The 24,931-nt window shown below is 40.6% G+C and overlaps 1 protein-coding gene across 1 annotated transcript in view; it reads left to right on the plus strand.

The window, feature by feature from the left end:
* The window catches only part of bcl9l (bcl9 like), a 46,318-nt gene that overhangs the window by 17,491 nt on the left and 3,896 nt on the right, over positions 1 to 24,931 (plus strand). Inside the window, 7 exon segments of the mRNA XM_032545132.1 lie at positions 5,328 to 5,401; positions 6,437 to 6,813; positions 14,667 to 14,786; positions 15,012 to 15,165; positions 15,634 to 15,718; positions 16,675 to 18,901; positions 21,084 to 21,338. Of these exon segments, the coding sequence (XP_032401023.1) occupies positions 6,519 to 6,813; positions 14,667 to 14,786; positions 15,012 to 15,165; positions 15,634 to 15,718; positions 16,675 to 18,901; positions 21,084 to 21,338 (3,136 nt within the window). The 5' untranslated portion in view covers positions 5,328 to 5,401; positions 6,437 to 6,518.

The following is a 24,931-nucleotide window of genomic DNA, read 5'->3' on the forward strand; positions in this document are numbered from 1 at the left end:
AGAAGCTAGACGAAAGATACTTGATAAGATTTTGAGTATTTGCAGTGCAAAAATGTGGTCATAACTGATTACCATTATATTACTTGCAATTGGTATCAACTCAATAATATTATCATTTATCGCCGTAACTTCTGGGTCAGTTTATCCTCCAGCAGAATTTATTGTGACTGTCAAGTCAGCAGTTTTCCAAGTGATTGTTTAGCAAAACGAGACATTTCTGTTTTTAAAAGTCAGAAATGCTGGGAAATGTGTACGTTTGAAAATAAGCCTGAATAATCTAAAATCAACAGATGTAAATGCATGGAATATATTAGAAATCTAGTTCCCCATAAGTATTGGAGTGCTGACGTAAAATAGCAACAAAAATAAAATTCCAATTTTAATTGCATCTTTTCTTTCTTTCTTTCTTTTTTAAATTTTGCAGGACGATTGTCTCAGAAGTTAATGCGTTAAACGATAATGTTTCGAGATAATTTTTAAGTAATATAATGGTATAAAAATGATAAAACACATTCTTAAAAATCAATAAAATTTGATTGCTACTTTTAAAATTCTAATGAACATTTTAAATAACAAAAATAAATAAACTAAACAGCAGAAACAACAAATAAGACAACTTATTACATCTTTGTAAACAAAATTGTCCTTAAAAAAAGATCTAGTAGAGACCAAAAACACCAGACTGAAAACTTTTATCATTCAGTTTTTGGTAGAACGAGAAAACCGGTAAATCATGCAAATGGAAATTATTGATCTTGTTTTAATTTATCACGTGATTAATTGACTTATTGTTTATTATGACAGGTTTGCATTAACCAATTCTCTGAGAAATCCAGTAGCTTAAAGTCTTTGACATTTCAAGCTAAAATTCATAACAAAAAATTTTAGTAGTTTATACTTTTTAATGTAAACCTGAATCATCTGAGCTTAACAAAAATAAATGATTGAAATAAATCAGTAACCGGGATCTCCTTTAGTATTGAAATGCTGAGATAAATTAACCAAAAATAACTTTTAACCTTTATTATATTTCTGTTTTGTTTTTGTTTTTCTTTTTTTTGTGAGGAGAAAGATGCATTTTGTTGGACGATAGATTGCCCTAGAAGTTATTGCGATAAACGATAACGTTGTTTTGAGACGAGTAATATAATAATCCTGGACCACATTCTTAAAGATCAATAAGCCTTATTTATATTTTAAGGAACATTTAACACTGGAACTGGAAGACATTTTAAATATCCAAAATAAATAAACAAAACATAAAAAACAAATAAAATTAATTATTAAGTTAATTATCGTCCTTCCATAAACGAGCTAGAGACCAAAGCACCAAACTGAAGACTTTTATCACCCAGTGTTTAAAGTCTTTCACATCTCAAACTGAAATTCATCCTAATCCTGTATTTTGTATTTATTTGTTTTCTACATTTGCGTCGCCTTGATTCCCTTATCGTGTCTGCTACGGCAGAACCGGCCGTGACCTCGGTCCGCCGCTCTCTGGCGTTCATCTCCTCACAAGCATCCACTCGAAGGTCAGCGTCTTGAGTAGTCTGCTGCCTCCTCCCGTTGTTACACAAAGCTGGTGACTCATACTTTGTCAACAGTCTGATCGTCCGAGTTAATGAGTGACGAAGCTTTCGGCCGACCGAGCGACCGGCCGGCGCTGAGGCTCCGCGCCGAATCCGCCCGGTGTTGGTTAATGACTAATTGCTGTGTTTACCGACGCCCAAAGCCGGTGGAAATGTTGGTTTATGTCTCTCTTGATCTTCTGTTGTTTGCCAGAAACAGGTGTGGGAGGGTCTTGTTGAGACCTGTAGATGTTTATATCCTTTTTTTTTCTCTCCCTTTCACACACAGACGAAATTATATGGAAGGGAAAAAGTGTGTGTGAATTATGTTTACACGAGGTTAAAATCAGAAATGCAGATTGAATTCTGCTCTCTAAGTTTTTCACTTTGCTGAGAAATCTGGAACGGAGACACTGCAAAAACACAAAATTTTACCAAATATCTTAGTCAGATTTCTAGTGCAGATATCTTATTACACATTAAATAAGAGAAAACTAACTTAGAAACAACTTTACAGCAAGATATGGGCTTGTTTTAAGTTAATAATTCCTTAATATTGATGAAAAACACTGAAAAAAATCTGCCGTTGGAACTAGTGCTTTTTAAAGTCAATATTAAGGAATTATTAACTTAAAACAAACTTTTTTATCTTAACTTTTGTTATAAGTTAGTTTGTCTTAAGATAAAAACTAGACAAAAGACTTAGTTAGATTGTGTGATTTTGCAGTGTATAATATGTTTCACACTGCAAAAACACCAAATATTTTTGGTAGTTTCTAGTACAAATATCTCAGTACATTTGAAATACTACAAAACTAATTTACAAGTAACTTTTAAGCAAAATATGGAAGCTTGTTTTAAGCCAATATTTCCTCAATATTGATAAAAAGTTCTAGTTCCACCGGCAGTTTTTTTGTTGTTGTTTTCAACGATAACACTTTTTTCATGTTATACTAAAATAAAGGAGTTACTGACTTAAAACAAGCTCCTATATCTTGTTTAAATTTTGTAAGTTAGTACACTTGAAATAAGACAAAACTGAGATATTTACACTAAAATCCAGACAAATTATTTTTTCTTTTATAACACTAGAAAAATGTCGTCTTACAGTTAAAATCGTCTGCCATTAGAACTAGTGCCTTTTAAAATCAATATTAAAGAGTTATTTACTTAAAACAACCTATATCTTGCTAAGAGTTACTTGTAAGCAGAGTTAGGTTCCAACTAGTTACATTTACTTGAGTGTGTTTTTTATTTATTTATCTACTTTTACTACGCTGTTACATGAGTGATTTTATTATGAAGTATCTCTGCTATTAGTTGAGTAAAATTTCTGGATTTTCTACCCACTGAATGAAAAACAATCATGTTTTCACCAAAAATTCACCAGATAGAGACACACCTGCAGTTTTTTATGAAGTTATTTATTGAAAGAAACTGATTTGGAAAAAATAAATATTTTGCCTTATCTTATTATTTTTGTTATTTATATGAATTATTGTCACTTTGGTTATTAAAACACCAAAATTTTCACTTAACTTTATATTTTGGTGCGTCTGATTATGTAGTTTTTAAATAATAGATGATTAATAATTTGATCAGTTACTCAGTGCTTGAGTAATTTAATACTTTTTTTACTCTTGAGTAATTTCTACTTTTTACATTTACTTGAGTGAAAATATGTTGAAGTTAGGCCTGTTGCGATAATCGATAAATCGCTTAATCTCACTATCGACCTCATTTTAATTATTGGCTTTATCGTCTCTTCCGGCCTTTTTCTCTTTCTGTTGATGACACTGAATGAAAAAAGGCTCAACTCCGGTGCTCTCCACTGACCCTCCCTTCCTCGTTTCCTTAGTGTAAAGCCCAGCCCACACTATACTATCTTAGAGCTGTTGGCCCATTTTCAAAACCTGAGCGACCACAAACTAGCCGACAGAAATCCTAGGTCTAACGGTTCGATCGGGTTCGATCCTGCCGTGTGGTGTCCAACAATGGGCACCAAATAATGGCTACAATTCCAGTTAACTAATTGTAAAACCAGGCATTAATCAATGCTTTACTACAATCTACCTGCAATGCATGTGGCTAGTCACGCAGGGGTGGGCAACTCCAGGCCTTGAGGGCCGGTCTCCTGCAAGTTTTAGATGTGTCTCTACTTCAACACACCTGAGTCAAATAATGAGGTCATTAGCAGGACTCTGGGGAACTTGATTGCACTTAGGAGGTGATTCAGCTGTTGGATTCAAGTGTGTTGGACCAGGGAGACATCCAAGAGTTGCAGGACACCGGCCATCGAGGACCAGGATTGCCCACCCCTGGACTAGTGTCAGTCCTGACCGAATGAAAATCATTATAACTTATTCATGTCACTTTAACAAAGAACAGCTGAAAAGTTACCGTTTTATCAACTGCGGTAGCAATTTAGCTCCAACTCCTTCCCTTGTCATTTCTATATTCTTTGCACGAAATGTTGAATAAACATTAATATTGTTTCCACATATCATCTCCAATGTCCGCTGGACTTTGGGTTGCGGCGTGTCAGCTGTTTGGGATTCTCCTCTGTAATTTCCCCTCAGAAAGCACAGAGGGGAATCTGCGCTTTCTGATTGGCTACCTGTCACATTCAACAGGCTGCGTTAACCCCTGATTTGGATCGGAGCGGCCACGTCGATCTACCGTAACACACCACACACTACAGGATGATCGGTTACGAAATCGCAAGCGACAATCTTAGAAAGCCCAACGTTCTAAGATTGTTGTGGCAAAAAACCTGTAGTGTGAACTATTGCATCAGGTAGTCGATGTGCCCATCTTCTCTATTTAAATCTAATGATTACTGAAGGGCAGTGTAGTATACAGACTTCATAATCTGCACTCTTTTGGTTGAACGCAGTATTTATTTCCACCTTGGCTTTATCTTGTTTAGTTTTTATTCAAGTACATTTTTTGTTAATGGAGACTGAGAATCCATTTTTGGTTGTTTTGTTTACTTTGTTAATCAGTTCCAGTGTTAAGTGTTCTTTTGAAAATAAAGTGTATCTATCTTTGGCAGGAAATCGCATGCTTTATTACGTAATTTCCATTAAATCAGTGTAAAAAGGTCTTCAAACAATATTATCGTTTATCGCAATCATTTTTGAGACAATTAATTGCTCAGCAAAATTTGTTATTGTGACAGGCCTAGTTGAAGTAGTGCTACTTTTACTTGAGTATAATTTTAGTTAGTTTTAGTTTATTCCAAGTGTACTGTGAGATGTGGACTAGAATGGGAGTAAAGATGCTTGTTAGTAGTTTGTGTTTTTGCAGTGCAGTCCTTATCATCTGGCCTCTCCATGCAGGCAGAATAGATTAAAAGCAAACGCAGACGCACTGAGGATGTCTGAGTGAGTCAGAGTCTCAATCAGGCTCTCAGTTTGGGGAAACCGAGGGAGAGGTAGAGCGCTCGCTGGAGTTTTTGTGGTTTGCAGAGTGTCTGGCAGGGGGGTGGGACCTTCAACACTGCTGAGCTACTTCTGAGTTTCAGATCCCTCCTCCTCCTCCTCCTCCGAGCAGCACTCTCTTTTGGCTCAGTTTCTCTTAAAGGGCCAGTCGCCCCGCAGCGCGGCGTCTCCTCGGCCTTGCCGTCTTTTTATCTCTCTTGTCTCCGCACATAAAGCTTGATGTTGACCTCCGGGCTGAGGACGCAGACAGATAGCAGCGGCTCTAAAGGTTGCTATCTGCCTCATCTGATGACATTCCTCTCCTGCTGTCCTCCAGGTGTGTGTGTGGTCAGTGAGGCGCCCTGCAGAGCAACATGGCAGCATGTCAGTTGAGCGTCTAGGTGTCTTTAGGTGAGTGAGAAAACTTAATTTCACTCCTCCACCCCCCAATCTTCTTTCCCAAGGTTGAATTGCCTGATTTCTTCCTTTATTCTCTTTAGGATGCAAACAATCGATTAATGGTTTATTAGATTAAAATGAGTTCCGATCGATTAACGAATTACGTCCGCTTGAGACCATCTTTCAGTGTTGTAGTTTGGCCGCCATCCAGCAGAGGGCGACGCTGGGCATCCTTACGCGGAGCCGTTGAGACAGAATCAAAGATGGCGGCGGGAACTTTCTAGAACGGGGGTGATAAATGGTCCAAACAGAGTCCGGCTTGGGATGGAAAATATACTTTTTGCGGTTTTGTTTTGAAATGTAAACAGTCGACCAACTCTTTAAGTCATCAGCTTTAATAGCGCTTCATTCAGCCGAGCTGCACAACGGAGTAACGTCAACTTTATCACCTAAAAATTACTGATGTGCTACGAAAGTGAGGTTGACCGAAAAGCGGCGAGTATAAACAATAAAGAGAAAAAATGTAACATGATGCCAACAAGCCGTTTATTTTGAGTTCTGTCGTGAGTTAATGCACTTAATAGAGCGAAGTGTTATTACTAATTCAAGAGCAACCACAAACTGCTTCTGTATGACTCTGTTAATGGGGGATAATGTATTTCACATATTTTATTCTTTTCATCGTTTGTTTTTCTTATTAGCAAGTTAAGAAGTTCTTGTTTTGTTGTAGTTTATAAGTGTGTCAAAGTTTCACCATATTATGAATAATGTACCCCTTTATGTTATGGGAAGAGGCTTTACCCTCTTGATACAAGGAAAAAACTATTTTTAACAAAAATGGTAGCTTATCAATTAACCGTTAGTCTAACAGTAAGATCATTCAACTTCAGACTAATTTGTTAATTGATAACCAGCATCCCTACATCTTTTAAATCAAGTTTATTTGTATAGCATGTATAGTTTAAAGTGCTTTAAATCATAAAAACGTCATGAAGTCATCAGTTATGGAAAAAGCACTGAACATTACATTTTGTTTTTATGTTCTAGTGTGGCCTGTTAGCAATGTGAGCTCCACTAGGGGCGCTGCAGCTCTCCTCACCAAAGCGTCCACCTCTATTCGGCCGTTCAGATGCACACCGACAACAAAGCGGCCAACCATGGCAAGCAGGTCAACAGCGACGGCCGCTCCCAAATCCCAGGTGTGAATCAGCAGCAGCAGCAGGGAGGCGTTCCCGGCATCCATGGAGCCAAAACCGGACAGGTTTCCCTGGGCAACCCGGGCCAGAAGGCGGCGGCGGCGGGGCAATCGGTGAGCGGAGGGATGCTGAAAACCAAATCCAAGCGGGAGCGGAGCGTGTCCATCGACTCTGGCGAATCCAGGAGCGGCGCTCCGGCTCCTGCGCTGGAACCAGATGCCAAAGCAGGTGAGCTCTCTCATAGGGGAAAAAACAAACAAAAAAACTTTGATTTTTATTGATTAATCACATTTTTAGTTTTTGAAGATCTTCATTTTTGTTATTTTTTTATTTGTTTTCACCAATGCACTCCTGGGGTTTCCATAGTTCAATGTGACGTCAACGCTCCCATGGTGGCCATCTTGTTTGACAGCTTCTGTTTATTTTTGCTTTGAATTCAGGTCAATGCCACAATAGAATATCAAAAATTAAATATTAGGGAAAAACGACTACTTTTTTCCCTACTACAGTAAAGAACAATATATATCATGATAAACACGTGATCAATATCAGTCTCAGTTTAATAGAATATTCAATGCATAGATTATTCACTGAACTCTGATCCAGAATCACAGAGCATTCTGGGAGATGTAGGCAAAAGAAAGACTTTAGCTCCTCAACCTTTCATGGTCAGCTAATCAAGATTATTATAAACTCTACCTCTTATGGTTGTAGTTGTACTATTAATATTTTAAACCTTAGACGGAGTAACTTTTCAATGGATAAGCAATTTCCCCTTGGATGTCAATAAAGTATATTCTATTCTATTTGTGGCATCAACTATCTCACTCACTCTTTAGTTACTTGGCAACTCACTCATTCTTTGGTTACCTAGCAGAGTAACTAGCGCAGAAGCAGTTTAAGGTTTCACCACCGTGCCTCATAACTGCCTAAAAATAAACAACAAAAGCAGGAATAAAACAGGAAAGGTCACATTAAAAGTTTATTATTTCAGATATTTAAAACAAAAAACAAACCAATAATTATTGGTGTGGACTGATATGAAACTCGTATATTGTGATATGTCTTTCATTCAAGTCGTCTAGCTCTAAAATAAAGTTGTAATATTAGAACACGAAAAAATAAATTTAAATGAGGAATTTTGAGCATCTTGTGAAGTTATCCAGAACAAAAATACTTTCATCCTTTACCACATTAGTATGACATTATTATGAGTAGCAGGACTTTAAACGATTGAGCAATGACTGAATCTATTTCAAACAAGTAACCAGATGAAATGAGAGAGATCCTGATTAAAGCATTTTCTCAATTTTAAGATGTTTTTTCTGGTAAACTTGCGCTTGTATTCTGCCGTTATTGTCACTTTAATCTCGTAATTAAACGCTGCCGTACAACTAATAGAAGGAATAACTGAAATAAATGCCACTTTTTAAAATATTTTCCATCATTTGTAGAGAATTGATTTGAAAAAAAAATCTATTTAAAATCTAATCTGGTGTGAAAAAAATCTGATTTATCTGATTTTATTTTTCAGCCATATTGCCCCGCCCTGTTCAGGTCTAAATTTACACTTCCTTTAACTTCCTATCAGCAACATCTTTACCCGAAATACCAGATTACGTGCATTCGCCTCCTCCACAGCAGGAAGTGAACGTAAGGACCGAGAGGACGGATGAATTTGTTTTCTCTCTCGCTGAAATGCCCTGACCTTTTGCCAAAGCGTCAGAATTTCCCCTTCTTAACTCTTTATGGTGTGTTTCACATCCAAGACATTCATCTGGTTTCTGTTTGCTTGTAGGAAAATAAAACAAGTGTATGATTTGCATTTGTTGTTTTATTCAGGCTTGTGTTTTGAGAGTTTTGGCTGCAGATCACATTAGTGTGTTTTAGTGAAACTCCTCTTTGCTTCCTGTACAACCTACACTCGGGCTTTCATTGGTACAGAGGACATCTGTTCGCATCGGTTTCCTCGACGCCTGCGCTAATCATTGCCTTTATAACAACATCATGCTAATTTGTGGTGACTTGCTTTCTTTGTCTCCAAACAGAAGAGGGGGGCGAGTCCTCACAAACTGTGACTGTAAAAACTGATTTGAGTGCTGTATGCAAATTCTGATATGCACATTCTGAGAAAACAAAAAACCCACTCGAAGAGGCGTGGCTTCGGCGCTCGAAGGATGATAAATGAAAATAAAAGCTCCCACTGACACGTACGCACAGCTACAGCTATTCTCTTCAGATTTACCTTAAACCGGTTGAGCTTCTGCCCTAAAGCTTCTCTGTCTGCTGCTTGCAAAAACACAAAAGGTCATAATGTTTGTCTGACGGTGTAAAAATCCTCCTGCCGCTGTCGTCTGCTCTGCATTGTATAAACAACTTCCTCCTTTACTGTACTTTTGCACGCTGTGGTTGCTCAGACTCGCCCCGCTTGTGTTTGGAAAGCTAGCCGCACTCGGTAGCACTGTACTCAAGTCTGTGAACTTCTTCAGATGTTGAACGTCAACTCTTCTCAAGTGGATTTCATGTGGTAGACCAACACAAAGTGGAGAGAAAAAAGATGGAAGTTTTTAAAACCAAGGTCTGAAAAGTGGGTGTGCTCATGTATTCAACCCAATCCTCCTAAATACAATCGACAAAATTTAATCTCTGTATGAATGCAGCTGTTCTGTGAAACAAACGATATAAGATTATGGCACAACTGAAAACCGACCACACAGGAACAGATGAGACCCATGGTGACACTGACCGATACGAATATTGGAACAACTAATTTAGTAATCGATTAATTGCTAAACAGACCCAAAATTGGCCATTTACTGAAACAACAAAATTAAGCCAAAACTGCATTATAGCAGGGCTAAAACGATCAATCATAATTATTAAAGTAATCGTCAACTAATGTTATCGAGTAATTGCTAACTGGAGTTTACAAATTCAAAAAAGACCATTTGCTGAAAGAACAATAAGCCAAAACTACATTATAGCATGGCTGAAATGATTAATCATGATTAGATTATTAAAGTAATCGTTAACTTGTTTAGTAATTGATTAATCGCTAACCGGAGTAAACCCTACAGTGTATTAAGTGAAGCAGAAAGGGATGAGTTCTCCACATGTTTATGTTGGAAGTAAATTTTTACCTGCATATGCATACTTTGCTACAAATGATCAAGTATTCAACAAAGAAATGCTGTTGTTGCATTTTGGAGGACTGAGCAATTAATCGTGATTAATCAATTATTGGGAAAATCATCAACTAATTAATCAACTAATTAACTGGAGTATACAAACCCCAAAAACGGCTATTTGATGAAAGAACAACACATTCAGAGTAGCAATTAAGCCAAAACTGTACAAAAAATATGTACATTTTGCATTTAAGATGAAAAATCTTCTTTGTTTCTAAATATGTTCTACCCTGAACTCCTCAAATGGCATTTTTAAAAGTTAAAAAAAATTTCATATTAAGCATGTTTTCCTGTCAGTTTATTAATCTAAATATAATCAACAGAGTTGTTAACAGCATTTATTCTCTGGCTGCAGAGAAAAAAAAATCATTTTTTAGCATCTTTTGCTAAAAAATGATTAAGAAATCTAAAAACAAAATTATTTCATTTTAGGCAATAAAATTTTGTATTTTCTTATTCAAAAAACTAATTGAATTATTTGTATTTTGTATTAGTTTTCTAATATTGAATGTTAAGACTTACGTGGTTAAATGCAAAGTAAATAATGTGGCAAATAATTTTTTATCCAATTAATTGATTAATCATCTGAGTAACAACTAACAACTGCAACCCTATATTTTAGGCAATAAAATGTTTTTCTTTAAAAGATGAATCAGATTATGCTTATTTACATCTTTTAATGTATTCCTAACACCTAATATAATTCTAATTGGTTAAATGAAAAATCTGCAGAATGTGCCCATTTTTCATCCGATCATATGAATAATTGATTACTTGAATAATCGTTAGCTGCAGCTCCAATGGTGACTGGTGGCCTAAATTTTACTCTTTGGGCTTCATTGAAGTTCTGAGTGGTGCCGTAGGTCGGGTAAGGTTCACCATCCAGCCGGTCAGTGATCCTAAACACGCAGCCACGGCTACAGTGTGAAGGTTTAGATAAGAGTTGCACAATATAATAAATCGCAATAGTCATTAAAAGTTCAATGTGTGAGAAATCTCAGCCAGAAAGGAAGCTTAGAGGAAATTTTTGTTCGGTTGTACGCTGGAAAAGTGAAGTATAAAGAAGATGTAGGTTAGTCAAAGCATATTTAGTAATGTCACAATTTCCTGAGATTCTGTGTTAGTGGCTTAGTCAAAGTCCAAACCTACATCCAGCAGATAATCTGTGGAACGACTGAGAAGTTTGAAGAATCTTTCTGGTCAGTCTGACTGAGCTTCAGCTGTTCAAAGTTGGTAGAGAAATACTCCGAGGTTTGAAGCTGTGACTGCAGAGAAATCTGTTTCTACTAGAGGTGCACTGATAAATTTATCATCAATTTCTTTAAGTTTGAGTGATTCACTAATACTTGGGTGCAGAAACAATCTTGTCTCCCTCTGCAAATGTCTGTAAATCCACCACTGCTCCCCTTTTCTCTGCTGGGTAACAATAATCATCCCATTGATGCTAAATTAGCAACTTTTCAGGCTAAGAAATCTGTATCGGCAGGTCAGGCTTTCTAAAAATTGGTGATTGGCCATAAAACTGCAATCGGTGCACCCTTGTTTCTGTGAAGTCTTGCCTCAGGGGCCTGAATATGCACACCTCACTTTTCAGATTTTGAACTGTTGGTTGTTTTTCTTCCATTTCATTTACCAATACGGATCACTTTGTGCTCGTCTGACTCATAGTTTCCCAAATGAAATTAACTTTTGTTTTACTGTAGCAAACCATGTAGATTACCATTTGCATTAGTTTTATTATTTTGTATAAAAATTAGTTTTTAATCTTTTCTAGTAAGTTATACATTGTTTTGAATGAAGCAAGTTTCTTTGTATGAGAATTTTTAGAAATATTCTTGAGGACTTTCATAGTTTTTCTTGGTATTTTCTGCTGTTTTTCAGTCATATTTTCTAGCAATCAACAATCAAGTGTTAGAAATTGTTTTATTTTCTCGTAGAAAATAAAACCAGAATAGTTTTGTTTCTCCTTTTGTTCATGAAATGCATTAAAGCTGAAACCTCCCACTTTCTTTCAGTCAGTAAACGCATCAGCACACACCAGGCTCTTTGTTTTGGCTCTAAACGTTAGGGACATACTGTGATGGAGATTTTTATGGTCCATGTTTCTTCTAGAAAATTACATTTTGATATTAAATTTGGTATCGGAAGATTTTAGTTAATTTTTGTCATTTTTCTATCAATCAGATCAGTAAAACTTGGCTGATATTAGATGCTTATTTCCATTTTGTTTGTGTTTTAGGAGCCTGATGGGATTGGTCATTTGATTTTTGTTTGGTCATGTGACACATTTAGTGATGCAGCAATTGAAGTCAAAAGGGTGAGGAATGTATGATATTGGTAAATATCTGTTATTTTCCAAAACGGCAATACTAATATCTGTCAGTATTAGCCCTATTTTTCAGATTGGTTCATTTTTGGTTTCTGCCATTAACTTTTGAGTTAAAGCAAAATTTACTTAAGAGTTTTCATGTTTTGGAAAGAAAAATCTCACTCAATCTGAATTGGAGGAATAAAATAAATCAGTTTTACGTGAGATTAAAGAATCCCTGGTCTTTCTAGCCTGACGCGTCAGTTAAGATTAAAGAAAATAAATGAAGACAGAAGTGAAATTAAAAGAAAAAACTTTCTGAAAGTCTAAAAAACTATCAATAAACTCTGTTTAAAAGTTTTGCACTGTCCTGCATGCGATGTAAATGTCTAATATGCATTTCAATGCGTTCCAGGCAGCTTGTATTTCCCTGCTACGCCACCGTTCGGTCAGGCAGCCCAAACAAAGTCGGGGGAAATCCCCTGCTTTAGAAATGACACATTATACTTCCACCATGTGGTCTCCGTCAGTTTGATGTCTGGAATAACTCTCCTCCAAGGTGTTTCTGCTCTATCTGCAACTCAACTCAACTCTGCTGCAGTTTGTTTCAGCCTTTTATTCTTAATAAAAACGGGAAGGAAATTAGAGGAACAGTCTGAGAAGAAATGTGGTCGAAAACAATTTAACAACCGATAATTATTTCCATCTTGTTGCCGTTTGTTTCTGGAGGAGTGGAGGCGGCTGGTTGGGTGGTATTTGTTTGGTCATGTGATTTTGATGTGGGGAGTTTAACTGAAGCAGTCAATGGTGTGCTCGGTTTCCCCCCCCCCAAGGTGTCAAAATGGCAGAAAAATATATTTAAAATATTTTTTTCTTTTTGTGTAAAATCTACTGTTACCATCTGTGCAACTTTTTTGCTGGGTTTGCGGCTGTCAGGCTTTTGAAATATCGTTGATCTGCCAGAAAACTGCAATCAATGCACCTCTACTGTCATTTTAATAACAGCTGTCAGTCTGTAGAGCAATTGGTTGGTGTAATGTTGACCATTAGTTTCTCTGATTTAACTTTTTAATGTGTTTCAGTAAAATGAACATTGTTCTTTTATTCTATGAACTACTGACATGTCTCTGAAATTCCAAGCAAAAATTTAGCATTTATTTGCGAAACATGAGAAATGGTCAAAACAATTAAAAAGAAGCAGTTCTTTCAGACCTCAAATAATTCAAAGAAAACAAGTTTATATTCATTTAGAAACAACAATATTAATGTTTTAACTCAGGAAGAGTTCAGAAATCAGTATTTGGTGGAATAACCACAGGTTCACTGCAGTGGGCTCTTCATTTTTCCCAGAAAAAGTCTTCTTTATCAGCTTGTTAAGCCGTTTTAAGTCCCGGACTCTGATGCTGCTGCTCCACAGTTAATGGCAGATTTATAGAAGATCTTCCTCATGAAGCTCATCCTGCTTTTTTATTATTTTATTTTTTCACGTCTCCAGTCCAGTCTGTTGTTTAGGCGAACATCACAGTATCACACTGGATGTTCATAATGCAACATAATGGATGTTGTTCCTGTATTAGTGACTTTTATAAACAGCTGTTTTGTGTGAAAGAAATCTGTTGTCTGCTTTGAAAAGCAATAGAAAGCCTTATAGTGATTTATAATTGATAGTTTGAAGATTTTTAGATGCTCTCTCTCTAAAATGAGCAGTTGCAGTTTTCTGGTCATTCTTTAAAAAGCCTCACCTGTCGATTCCGATATTGGCCAATACCAATGTTTTTTTGTCTGAAATGTTGCTGAATAAGGAACATTTCTGAATTGGCAACAAAATTCTGATTTTAATCTCCTAAAAAAAAATCTGAATCAATTTTTCTTTTCCAGTGGGCCTAATCCTTTTCTGTAGAGCCAAAATCTGATTTTAATTTATTAAATTTGTCTAAATAAAGCGGGTGTTTTGAAAGAAAGTAACCTAAATCCTGTTCTTAAAACTAGGCCTGTCACAATAAATCAATTGATCACATGATAAATTAAAAGAAGCTCAATAATTTTCAATTGCTTTGTCGTTTTTCTCTTTTCTCTCGTTCCAAAAACTGGTTAATAAAAGTTTTCAGTTTGGTGCTTTGGTATCAACTATCCCTTTTTATATATTTTTTTAAAGATGATTTTGTTTACAGAGACTCTATAATAATTCATTTTATTTGTTGTTTCTGTTTTCTTTATGTTGGATATTTCAAATGTCTTCCAGCTCCAGTGTTTAAATGTTCATTAGAATTTAAAGCTTATTGATCCTTGAGAATGTGTTCTTACCACCATTATATTTCTTGGAAAATGATCTCAAAACAACATTATCATTTATCACAATAAATTTGTTATGACAGGCTTATTTACAACTCAAAAGAAACGTAAAAACCCGGTTATTTTTGTTTGACACAGTAAACTTGCAAAATCCTTTTTACCTTTTGGATCTGTGATGACTAAAATCCATTCAGCTTCATTTATTTGCTTGTTTTTTGTTTTTTTTACTTATTTTTAGCCCACACAGTTTGGCCAGTGCTGCTGTTGATGTTGATGTGTGTTTTCTCATCCAGAGGGTGTGATGCGCAGCAAGCGGCGCTGCGTTCTGACCAAGAAGCAGCCTTACAGCGGAGACGAATGGTGTTCTGGTCCAGACACGGATGACGAAGACAAACCGCACTCCGGCTCCCAACGTAAGTCTGTGAAATCCTCACCAACGCAGCTGTAACCATGGCGATATCAATGAATCTTAATCTAATTACAGAAATCTCTTCTTTTTTTTGTATGTATGTAGAATCCATAGAAGCTTAGAGGAAAAAAGTTTGGTTTTAGCTCCATCTAGTGTTGAATTGTTGCAACTGAGTGGATGCTTGTTTCAGCTGGAGAGACGTTGAGTTCTGGTTCTGTTGGTTTCTCAGGTCCGATCCCGGGACATTCGGACCGCCTTCCTGCTGGAAACCTGGCGGCTGAATCCGGGGCGGCCGTCATTGGATCGGGACCAGCGCTGAAGGCGGAGCTGCCGCAGCCTTCACAGCAGGTGGTCTACGTTTTCACTACCTGCCTGGCCAACAGGTGAGACGCATGTTCAAGATTTAAAAAAAAAAAAGTTCCTACAGGTGTTTAAAATATTTTAAAATGCTTGAATTTTAGGAAAGTTCTTGATTTCTTCATAAAGTTATAATATGTTTGATTAAAAGCCTAAATTATTTATTATTTACAGTTCAAATCAGATATTTTCACACACCTAATAAAAACATTTAAAAAAATTCTTTTTACTGTCTGTTTTTAAACAGCCTTAATATTTATTATTTACCGTTCCCAACATCAGATATTTTCACACACCTAATAAAAACATTTAAAAAAATTCTTTTTACTGTCTGTATTAACTGTCTCCTTTAGTTTGTTTTTTTTTATCTCCAAAGTGCAGTGCTGGAAAAGTTTGTGAATTTGTCTTAAAAATGCCTTAAAAGTTTTTGAATTTTACTTTGTATGAACCATGTAAACAGCATTAATAAGTTAATTTATTTGTTTTTTCAACAGTGCTGCTGAGGCAGTGATGAAGGGACAAAGTGATTCAATCCTTCGCTTTCACCAGCAAAATGTTCCAAACTCCAAGTTGGAGCAGGTCAGAAACCGAAACTTTATTTTTATGAGTTTATTTTGTTAATCAGAATGTAAATGTGAGACTATCTAAAAGACAACAGCTGCAAAATGTGTGTGATGGATGATTGGTAAACCTAAGTTTATCACTTGTTTCTGTTCCTGTTTTATTTGAAAAAATAAAACTTAAAAAAAGAAGACATAACTAAATAAGGAAGGCTTTAATGTTTTGTTTTGCCAAATGGACTTTTACTCCGATTGTGGGAATATGAAAACACCACTGAATTTTAAATCTACTTTCAGTGGTCTGGTACCGCTAAAATCTCATCTCTTCCTCTGGAATCCAATTTGTCTCTTTAATTCATTACACTGCAAAAACATAAAATCTTACCAAAGATTTTTTTCAAATTTTTAGTGCATTACACTTGAAATAAGGCAAAACTAACTTACAAGTAACTATTAAGAGCTTGATTTAGGTCAATAATTCCTTAATTAATAATTGATTAAAAAAAAGTAGTTTCACTGGTAGATTCTTTTACTTGTAACAAGATATTTTTCCCATAGTCTGCCAGTTGAACTAGTACTATCTTATTAATATTAGGGAATTATTTACTTAAAACAAGCTCTTATATTTTGTCAATGTCAAACTTATTATACCACATTTCCAATAGCTCAAGCTGCACAAAGTGCTTCACAAGTTAAACGCAAACAAGAATACCAGTAAATAAAATGCATAATAGGGGTACAGTAAAATATGAAAAAGGCAATAAAACAATAAGAACAGCTAAGCAGCTGTAAGATGAAGTATTTGTGTTAACTTGAACTTGGTAACTTTTAAGATATTATTACTAGAAACTAAATTTAAAATACTCAGTATGATTTTGTGTTTTTGCAGTGTGGTCTGTGAAGTTAAAATATTTGTTATTAACAGGGTGTGCATTCCAGTTTGTTAGGTTTTAATGTTTGTTTTCTTTGCTGCAGGGCTACCAACAAGGGAAGCTCCCTAACCTCCCTGAGAAGGTCAACTCCAGCTGCTCTCCGTTAACCGGAACCCCCAAGTCCCAAAGCGGAACACCGCGGCCAGCCTCCGCCGGAGTCGGAGGTCCGTCATCGGCCGGACACTCTGACACCGAGTCTGGTCAGGTCAGACCTGCCGGGGCTCCCAGCAGTAACAACGGCGCCCCCCAAAGGACAGGTGGAGGACTTCGAGAGTCAGTTAGTGGTGCTGATTCGGGTGCTGCCACCTCTCCGTCTGGAGGCACCAGCATCCTGTCCGCTCATCTGCAGGGTGATGCGCTGCAGAGAGGCAGCAGGAACATGGATTGTCTTTCCAAGGAGCAACTCGAACACAGAGAGCGCTCTTTGCAGACTCTGAGAGACATAGAGCGGCTGCTTCTGCGCAGTGGAGTACCGGGAGGCCCAAGCTGCGGCAGTGCGAACAACCCAACCAACTTGAATAATACAGACAGGAGTGGCGCTGAGGATGGTGAGATTGGTACGAACGCCTCTGGAAATTGTGCTAACTCTAGCATGTTGCCGAAAAAGTACGAAGAGCCTCTCCAGTCCATGATTTCCCAAACGCAATCTCTCGGTGGGGCAGTTCTCGACAACCCTCGTTTAGACTCTCACCACAATCTCCCGCCGCCATTGCATCACCAGATGCACTCGCCTGGAGACAACATGGCGCCCCTGATGGGGCCGGAGGGGCTCACACGGGAGCAGATGGCGTGGAGGAAGCTTAAGGAGGAGTACTACCAGGAAAAGAGGCGGCAGCATGAGATTGAGCACCCTGGACCCCCGCAGCACTTTAGAATGATTCCTGAGGCTGGCATGCATGGGGCCCCGATGATGATTAGAGGGCCACCTCCTCCCTACCACAATAAACCTGGAGACCAGCAGTGGGATTCTGGGAATTTGATGCGACGGGGAATCGGTGGGAATGGGAAAGTGTTTGAAATGCACCCGGAAGGGCCGCGGGGCCCTCGGTTCCTGGGTCAGATCCAGAGAGGGCAGCCAGGTGGAGGGGGTTTCCCCGGATCCTTAGAGGGTCTAGGACCTCAGAGACCCATCCGACCCGGGATGATCTGGCTGGAAGACGTTCCAAACAGCGGTGGTGGTGGTGGTGGTCCCTTTCATGGCTGTTACCCCGGCGGAGCTCCCCAACACTTTCAAGACGATGCTGAGCTTTTAGCGCGCGAGGAAATGTTCCGGATCATGGAGAAACGGCAGATGCAGGTGTCCAGGTTTGAGCTAGACCGATTGGCTAAACAGCAGCAGCAGGGGAACATGGGGCCAAGAATAATGGATGGGTTTGGGGGTGCAGATTTCCCCAACTTAGTAATGGTGCGAGGCCCGCCGTCTGGTCGGGTTGATCCAATGGATTTTCCCGGTTCAAGGGAGATCATGGGGTCACCTGGAGCGTGTCATCCAATGAGAGATTTGGTGGATTCCCCTTTAGGCAGCAATATCCCAATGGGAATGAACCCTCAGATGAACCTTCAGCAGCAGCAGATGATGATGTCACAGAGGCTCAGAGGGGGGCCTTTACCAGACATGTTTGGTCCTGGAGAAATCAGCGGAAGAGGTGGGAATAAGGGAATGATGCCTGGACCTGATGGGCCCTTCCAGTTCCCGAGTCAAGGTCCCTACCCTGAAGGACAGGTGGACGGGTCGTTTCTCCAACAACCTGGCCCTGAGATGTTCGGCCCTGACCAGCCTGGACCCAATCAGCTCGGAGCTACGTCTCGGCTCAGCCATTTGCCTCAAACCGAAGGCCTTAGAGGAGCGGATCTTGCTTCCAGGAACGCCCCTGAAATGTCTGTCAGCGTTAACTCCCTCGCCTCTCCATCAGTGCCTCCGCCTCACCAACTCAAGTCGCCATCCCTCAATCAAGAGCCATCTCCTCTCTTGCCTTCTCCGTCCGCTCCAGGGCTGAAGTCGCCGCTGTCTAACGCCGGGCACCACCCCGGTTTCCCCCCGGCGTCAGGAGCGGGAACTCCCTGCTCTTCTTCCTTGAAGTCTCCTCAATTAATGGCGTCCTCCAACCTCGGCTTGCACTCTCCGTCGGCTTCTCCAGGGCAGCTCAAGTCTCCGGCTATGGCTGTTGGTTCTCCCGGCTGGACGTCGCCTAAGGTTGCTCTTCCAAGTCCCGGCGGTCCGACCGGTGGAAAGCCACTCGGCAATGGAGGAAACGGCTCTACTGAAGCAGGTACACTTTAGTCAAGTTTATTTGCATAGCACATTCCAGCAACAAGGCAGTTCAAAGTGCTTTACACCATAAAAACATCATACAGTCAAGCAATGAGCATTACATCTTGTCAAATGCTATCATCAAGCAAATGCATATCAAATATGTTGATTACTGCTCCACTAACTACTAATCGAAAGCACCTCTAAACAGGTGTGTGTTTAGCCTTCATTTAAGAAGGAACTCTGTGTTTCAGCAGTTTTTGGTTTTCTGGGAGTTTGTTCCAGACATAGAAGCTGAATGCTGCTTCTCCGTGTTTGGTTCTGGGGATGCAGAGCAAAACAGAACCAGGAGAATCGAATTTAAAAAATTTACAAAACAAAATATTGGTAAATCTGGCACAACACCAGGGTTAGTATCGGATATTAATATCAGTCCAATTTTTCATTTTTGAGCGTCCTGAACAGTTACTTTTCTGTAGTTTAGAAAACTAAGCTGTAACAATAATAGCTCACTTTCTAAGTTAACCTGAAGAAAAGTTATACAAAGATCTGAAATTATATTCACTTTAATAATAAAGAGGCAGGCTCACAAATACTCTTATAAAAAATGTCTATGCTCCAGCTTTTAGTTTATCTATTCATCTTCAGTGAGTTTAATAGATGAATTCTCACGTTGCCCCATACCTGTCAAGCTTTGGGTTTGAGAATACGGGAAATGTCACCTGGAGTGGGGGGCAGAAAATAGACCAGGGTGCACCGTGTTCCGGCCGGGACATTATTTGCATTGCTCGGAGCTCTGACTTCCGCCTCTGCGTTGTTGACGAACAAACCAACCTAATGTGGGGGTGGGGGAGAGACGACCGGTAGACCAGGGGACGAAAGTAAGAACTAGGGGGAGCAATACGGGAAATTTATGGCACCTTCGTTCGTCACACTCAGAAACTCATCTACCAGCCATGAACCGCCATGATGATTTCCGCCACCCGTTTGTTCAGACCAAGATGATATGAAATTTATTGTGCAGTTCGTCCGTAAAGCTACACTTACACAGTAACCATCAGCTACTCAGCCGCCCGCCGTGTTCAGTCTGCTTTCAACCAGAAGCTCCCGGAGGAGAAAGGCTGCCGTACTCCAGGCATTACGCCAGTCATTTCAAGGATGCTTATTGGTCCCCCAAAAACGCTGAAAACCCGGGCATTATCATCAATCAATAAAATTCCCACTGGCCGAACTTGAAAATTGGACGTTATGCCGCTAACACTTAGCTTCCGACAACAACTCAGAGGTGGAAGTCAGAGCTCCGAGCAACGCAAATAATGTCCCGGCCAGGAACACGGTGCGCTAAATAATAAAACATAAATCAACGAAGCTTCGAGGCAGATATATTTTCCTCAAGGAATTTTAATAATCGAGGTACTTGAATCTTTCGAGGAATCACTTCAGCCCTAATAGGTTTGTCACTTTAAATTCAAATAAGTTGCTGCTGGCCGCGTGCCCAAACTCGCACATGAAAATTGCTCTGAATAGATGCCAGCTGACCAAACATTCTGGAACTCAGCTTTGATTGCTAGGTAACGGGGCAGAATCTGCTGATTTTTGTTGTTACATTTCGTAGGTTTTAGAAACGGCTCATTTTCCAGACACCAAAATATATTAAAGTATTGCCAGAAAACGGTGGGTGGTTTTTTTTTTTTTTCTTTTTTAGCATTTGACCTGTTTTTAGAAGCAGTAGGAACCCAAATGAAAGCACAAAAATGTGTAAAATGTGAATTCTGGATAAAAGCTCCCTTTTAAAGTCTATCCTCTGAGCTACAGAGAGCCAGTGTATGAATTTTAGAACTGGGGTTATGTGCTCGATCTTCCTGGTTTTAATGAGAACACAAGCAGCAGCTTTCTGGATTAGCTGAACTTTTTTTTTTTTTAGGCAGACCTGTGAAGACACTATTGCAGTAATTAATGCTTCTAAAGATAAACGCATGGATGAGTTTCTTTAGATCCTGCTGGAACATTAGTCCTTTAATCCTGGAAATGTTTGTGATAGGGTTAGGTAAAGGTGATAGAAGGCTGACTTTGTAACTGTCTTTATGTGACACTGAAAGTTCAGACCTGAGTTCATCACTACACTCAGATTTCAGGCCTCAACATTTGTTTCTTTTAGACGAAACTCTGCTACTAATAACTTTTTTTTGTATATTTTGCAGGACAGCCCCATCCTCCAAGAAGTTCCAGCTCAACGCCCCTTAGCCAACCAGCTTCTATGAATGCTAGTATGCCCTTCACTTCCTCCCCGGGTGCGACGCCATCCCAGAATCCTTTATCCCTCATCATGTCTCAGATGTCGAAGTACGCCGTCCCCAGTTCGACCCCACTCTACCACGATGCAATCAAAACAATTGCCACTTCTGACGACGAGATGCTGTCTGATCGACCTCTTCTGTCTGGTGTCACTATTGGAGGTATAAAGATGCCATAACTAGGCCTGTCACGATAACAGATTTTGCTGAGCGATTAATTGTCTCAAAAATTATTGCGATAAACGATAATATTGTTTGAAGACCTTTTTACACTGATTTAATGGAAATGACATAATCCATGTGATTTCTTGCCAAAGATAGATACACTTTATTTTCAAAAGAACATTTAACACTGGAACTGATAAACAAAATAAACAAAACAACCAAAAACAAAAATAAAATGGATTCTCAGTCTCCATTAATAAAAAATGTACTTCAATGAAATCTAAACAACATAAAGTAAAAGTGGAAATAAATATTGCATTCAACCAAAAGAGTGCAGATTATGAAGTCTGTATACTATGTTGCCCTTCAGTAATAATTAGATTTAAATAGAGAAGATGGGCACATCGACTACCTGATGCAATAGTTCACACTACATGATTTTTTTGCCCCGATAGAACGTCCGCCGTTCTAAGATTGTCGCTTGCGATTTCATAACCGATCATCCTGTAGTGTGTGGTGTGTTATGGTAGATCTTCGTGGCCGCTCTGATCCAAATCAGGGGTTTTCCCCGACTGAGAGCTTAATGCAACCTGTTGAATGTGACAGGTAGCCAATCAGAAAGCGCGGATTCTCCTCAGTGCTTTCTGAGGGGAAATTACGGAGGGGAATCCCAAACAGCTGACACGGCTGATACGTGGAAACAATATTAATGTTTATTCAACATGCAAAGAATATAGAAATGACAAGGGGAGGAGTTGGAGCGAAATTGCTACCGCAGTTGATAAACCCGGTAACTTTTCAGCTGTTCTTCGTTAACGTGACATAAATAGGTTATAATGATTTTCATTCAGTCAGGACTTTACGCTGACACTAGCCACATGCATTGCAGGTAGATTGTAGTAAAGCATTGATTAATGCCTGGTTTTAAAATTAGTTAACTGGAATTGTAGTCATTATTTGGTGCCCATTGTTGGACACCACACGGCAGGACCGAACCCGATCGAACCGTTATAACTAGGATTTCTGTCGGCTAGTTTGTGGTCTCTCAGGTTTTGAAAATGGGCCGACAATTCTAAGATAGTATAGTCTGCGCTGGGCTTTACACTAAGGAAACGAGGAAGGGAGGGTCAGTGGAGAGCACCGGAGTTGAGCCTTTTTTCATTCAGTGTCAACAGAAAGAGAAAAAGGCCGGAAGAGACGATAAAGCCGATAATTAAAATGAGGTCGATAGTTTTAATTTATCGTACGATTAATTGATTTATCATTTATCGCGACAGGCCTACCCATAACAGAAACAAAATGAACATTTACACATCAGCATTTAAGAAATATCAAAACAAAACGTTTTTGTGATGATTCAATTTAAAAAGTGAAACTCATTCATTACACAGAGTGCTATATAACTATGGCTGACAGATAAAACCCCAATATCCTCTCATTAATAGAATATTAAATAAGGATTAATCTCAGGGCTGCAAGTAGGGTTTGGTCCCAATTCCTGAGTAGCTGTTGGGCTTCATCCCCTGCTAGGCACCCAGGCAACAGGTCTAGGTGAGGGACCAGACAAAAGCAGCCAAAGACATGATGAAGGAAAACTTGGAGGTGTTCCTCGCCGGAGTAACCGGGGCCCACTATCAGGAAGGGGGGGCGCTATGGCGAGTTTCCGCTTTTACCCATGGAGCCGGCCCTCCCGAAGAGGACAGATATCACCACACAAGGGGATGTTGGGTGCACAGGGGAGGGGACCGATCCTCGGTTGCAGAAACTGGCTCTTGGGACGTGGAATGTCACCTCTCTGGTGGGGAAGGAGCCGGAGCTAGTGCGTGAGGTCGAGAGGTTCCGGCTAGAAATAGTCGGTCTCACCTCGACGCACGGCTCTGGTTCTGGAACCAGTCTCCTTGAGAGGGGCTGGACATACTTCCACTCTGGAGTTGCCCAAGGTGAGAGGCGTCGGGCAGGAGTGGGCATACTTGTTGCTCCCCATCTCGGCGCCTGTACGTTGGGGTTTACCCCGGTGAACGAGAGGGTAGCATCCCTCCGCCTACGGGTGGGGGGACGGGTTCTGACTGTCGTTTGTGCTTACGGGCCGAACGACAGTTCAGATTACCCACCCTTTTTGGAGTCCTTAGAGGGGGTACTGGAGAGTGCTCCTCCTGGGGACTCCCTTGTTCTGCTGGGGGACTTCAACGCTCACGTGGGCAATGACAGTGAGACCTGGAGGGGCGTGGTTGGGAGGAACGGCCCGCCCGACCTGAACTCGAGCGGTGTTCTGTTGCTGGACTTCTGTGCTCGCCATGGATTGTCCATAACGAACACCATGTTCAAGCATAAGGGTGTCCATATGTGCACTTGGCACCAGGACACCCTAGGCCGCAGTTCGATGATCGACTTTGTCATCGTTTCATCGGATCTGCGGCCGTATGTCTTGGACACTCGGGTGAAGAGAGGTGCGGAGCTGTCCACTGACCACTACCTGGTGGTGAGTTGGCTCCGGTGGTGGGGGCGAAAGCCGGTCAGACCTGGCAGGCCCAAACGTGTTGTGAGGGTCTGCTGGGAACGTCTGGCGGAATCCCCTGTGAGACGGAGCTTTAACTCCCATCTCCGGCAAAACTTCGAACACGTCCCGGGGGAGGTGGGGGACATGGAGTCTGAGTGGACCGTGTTCCGTGCCTCCATTGTCGAGGCGGCCGATCGGAGCTGTGGCCGCAAGGTTGTCGGTGCCTGTCGCGGCGGCAACCCTCGAACCCGCTGGTGGACACCTTCGGTGAGGGATGCCGTCAGGCTGAAGAAGGAGTCCTATCGGGCCTTTTTGGCCTGTGGGACTCCGGAAGCAGCTGATGGGTACCGGCGGGCGAAGCGGCATGCGGCTCGGGCGGTTGCTGAGGCAAAAACCCGGGCGTGGGAGGAGTTTGGAGAGGCCATGGAGAAAGACTTCCGTACGGCTTCGAGGCGATTCTGGTCCACCATCCGGCGTCTCAGGGGGGGGAAGCGGTGCAGCACCAACACTGTTTATAGTGGGGATGGTGTGCTGCTGACCTCTACTCGGGACGTTGTGGGCCGGTGGGCAGAGTACTTCGAAGACCTCCTCAATCCCACCAACATGCCTTCCACTGAGGAAGCGGAGCCTGGGGACTCTGGGTTGGGCTCTCCAATCTCTGGGGACGAGGTCGCCGAGGTGGTTAAAAAGCTCCTCGGTGGCAGGGCCCCGGGGGTGGATGAGATCCGCCCGGAGTTCCTTAAGGCTCTGGATGTTGTAGGGTTGTGTTGGTTGACGCGACTCTGCAATGTCGCATGGACATCGGGGGCAGTTCCCCTGGATTGGCAGACTGGGGTGGTGGTCCCCCTGTTCAAAAAGGGGGACCGGAGGGTGTGCTCCAATTATAGAGGGGTCACACTCTTAAGCCTCCCTGGCAAGGTCTATTCAGGGGTCCTGGAGAGGAGGGTCCGTCGGATAGTCGAACCTCGGATTCAGGAAGAGCAGTGTGGTTTTCGTCCTGGTCGTGGAACGCTGGACCAGCTCTACACCCTCGGCAGGGTCCTGGAGGGTGCATGGGAGTTCGCCCAACCAGTCTACATGTGTTTTGTGGACC

This window comes from Xiphophorus hellerii, chromosome 18 (genome assembly GCF_003331165.1).
Source record: "Xiphophorus hellerii strain 12219 chromosome 18, Xiphophorus_hellerii-4.1, whole genome shotgun sequence".
Lineage (NCBI taxonomy): Eukaryota > Metazoa > Chordata > Actinopteri > Cyprinodontiformes > Poeciliidae > Xiphophorus > Xiphophorus hellerii.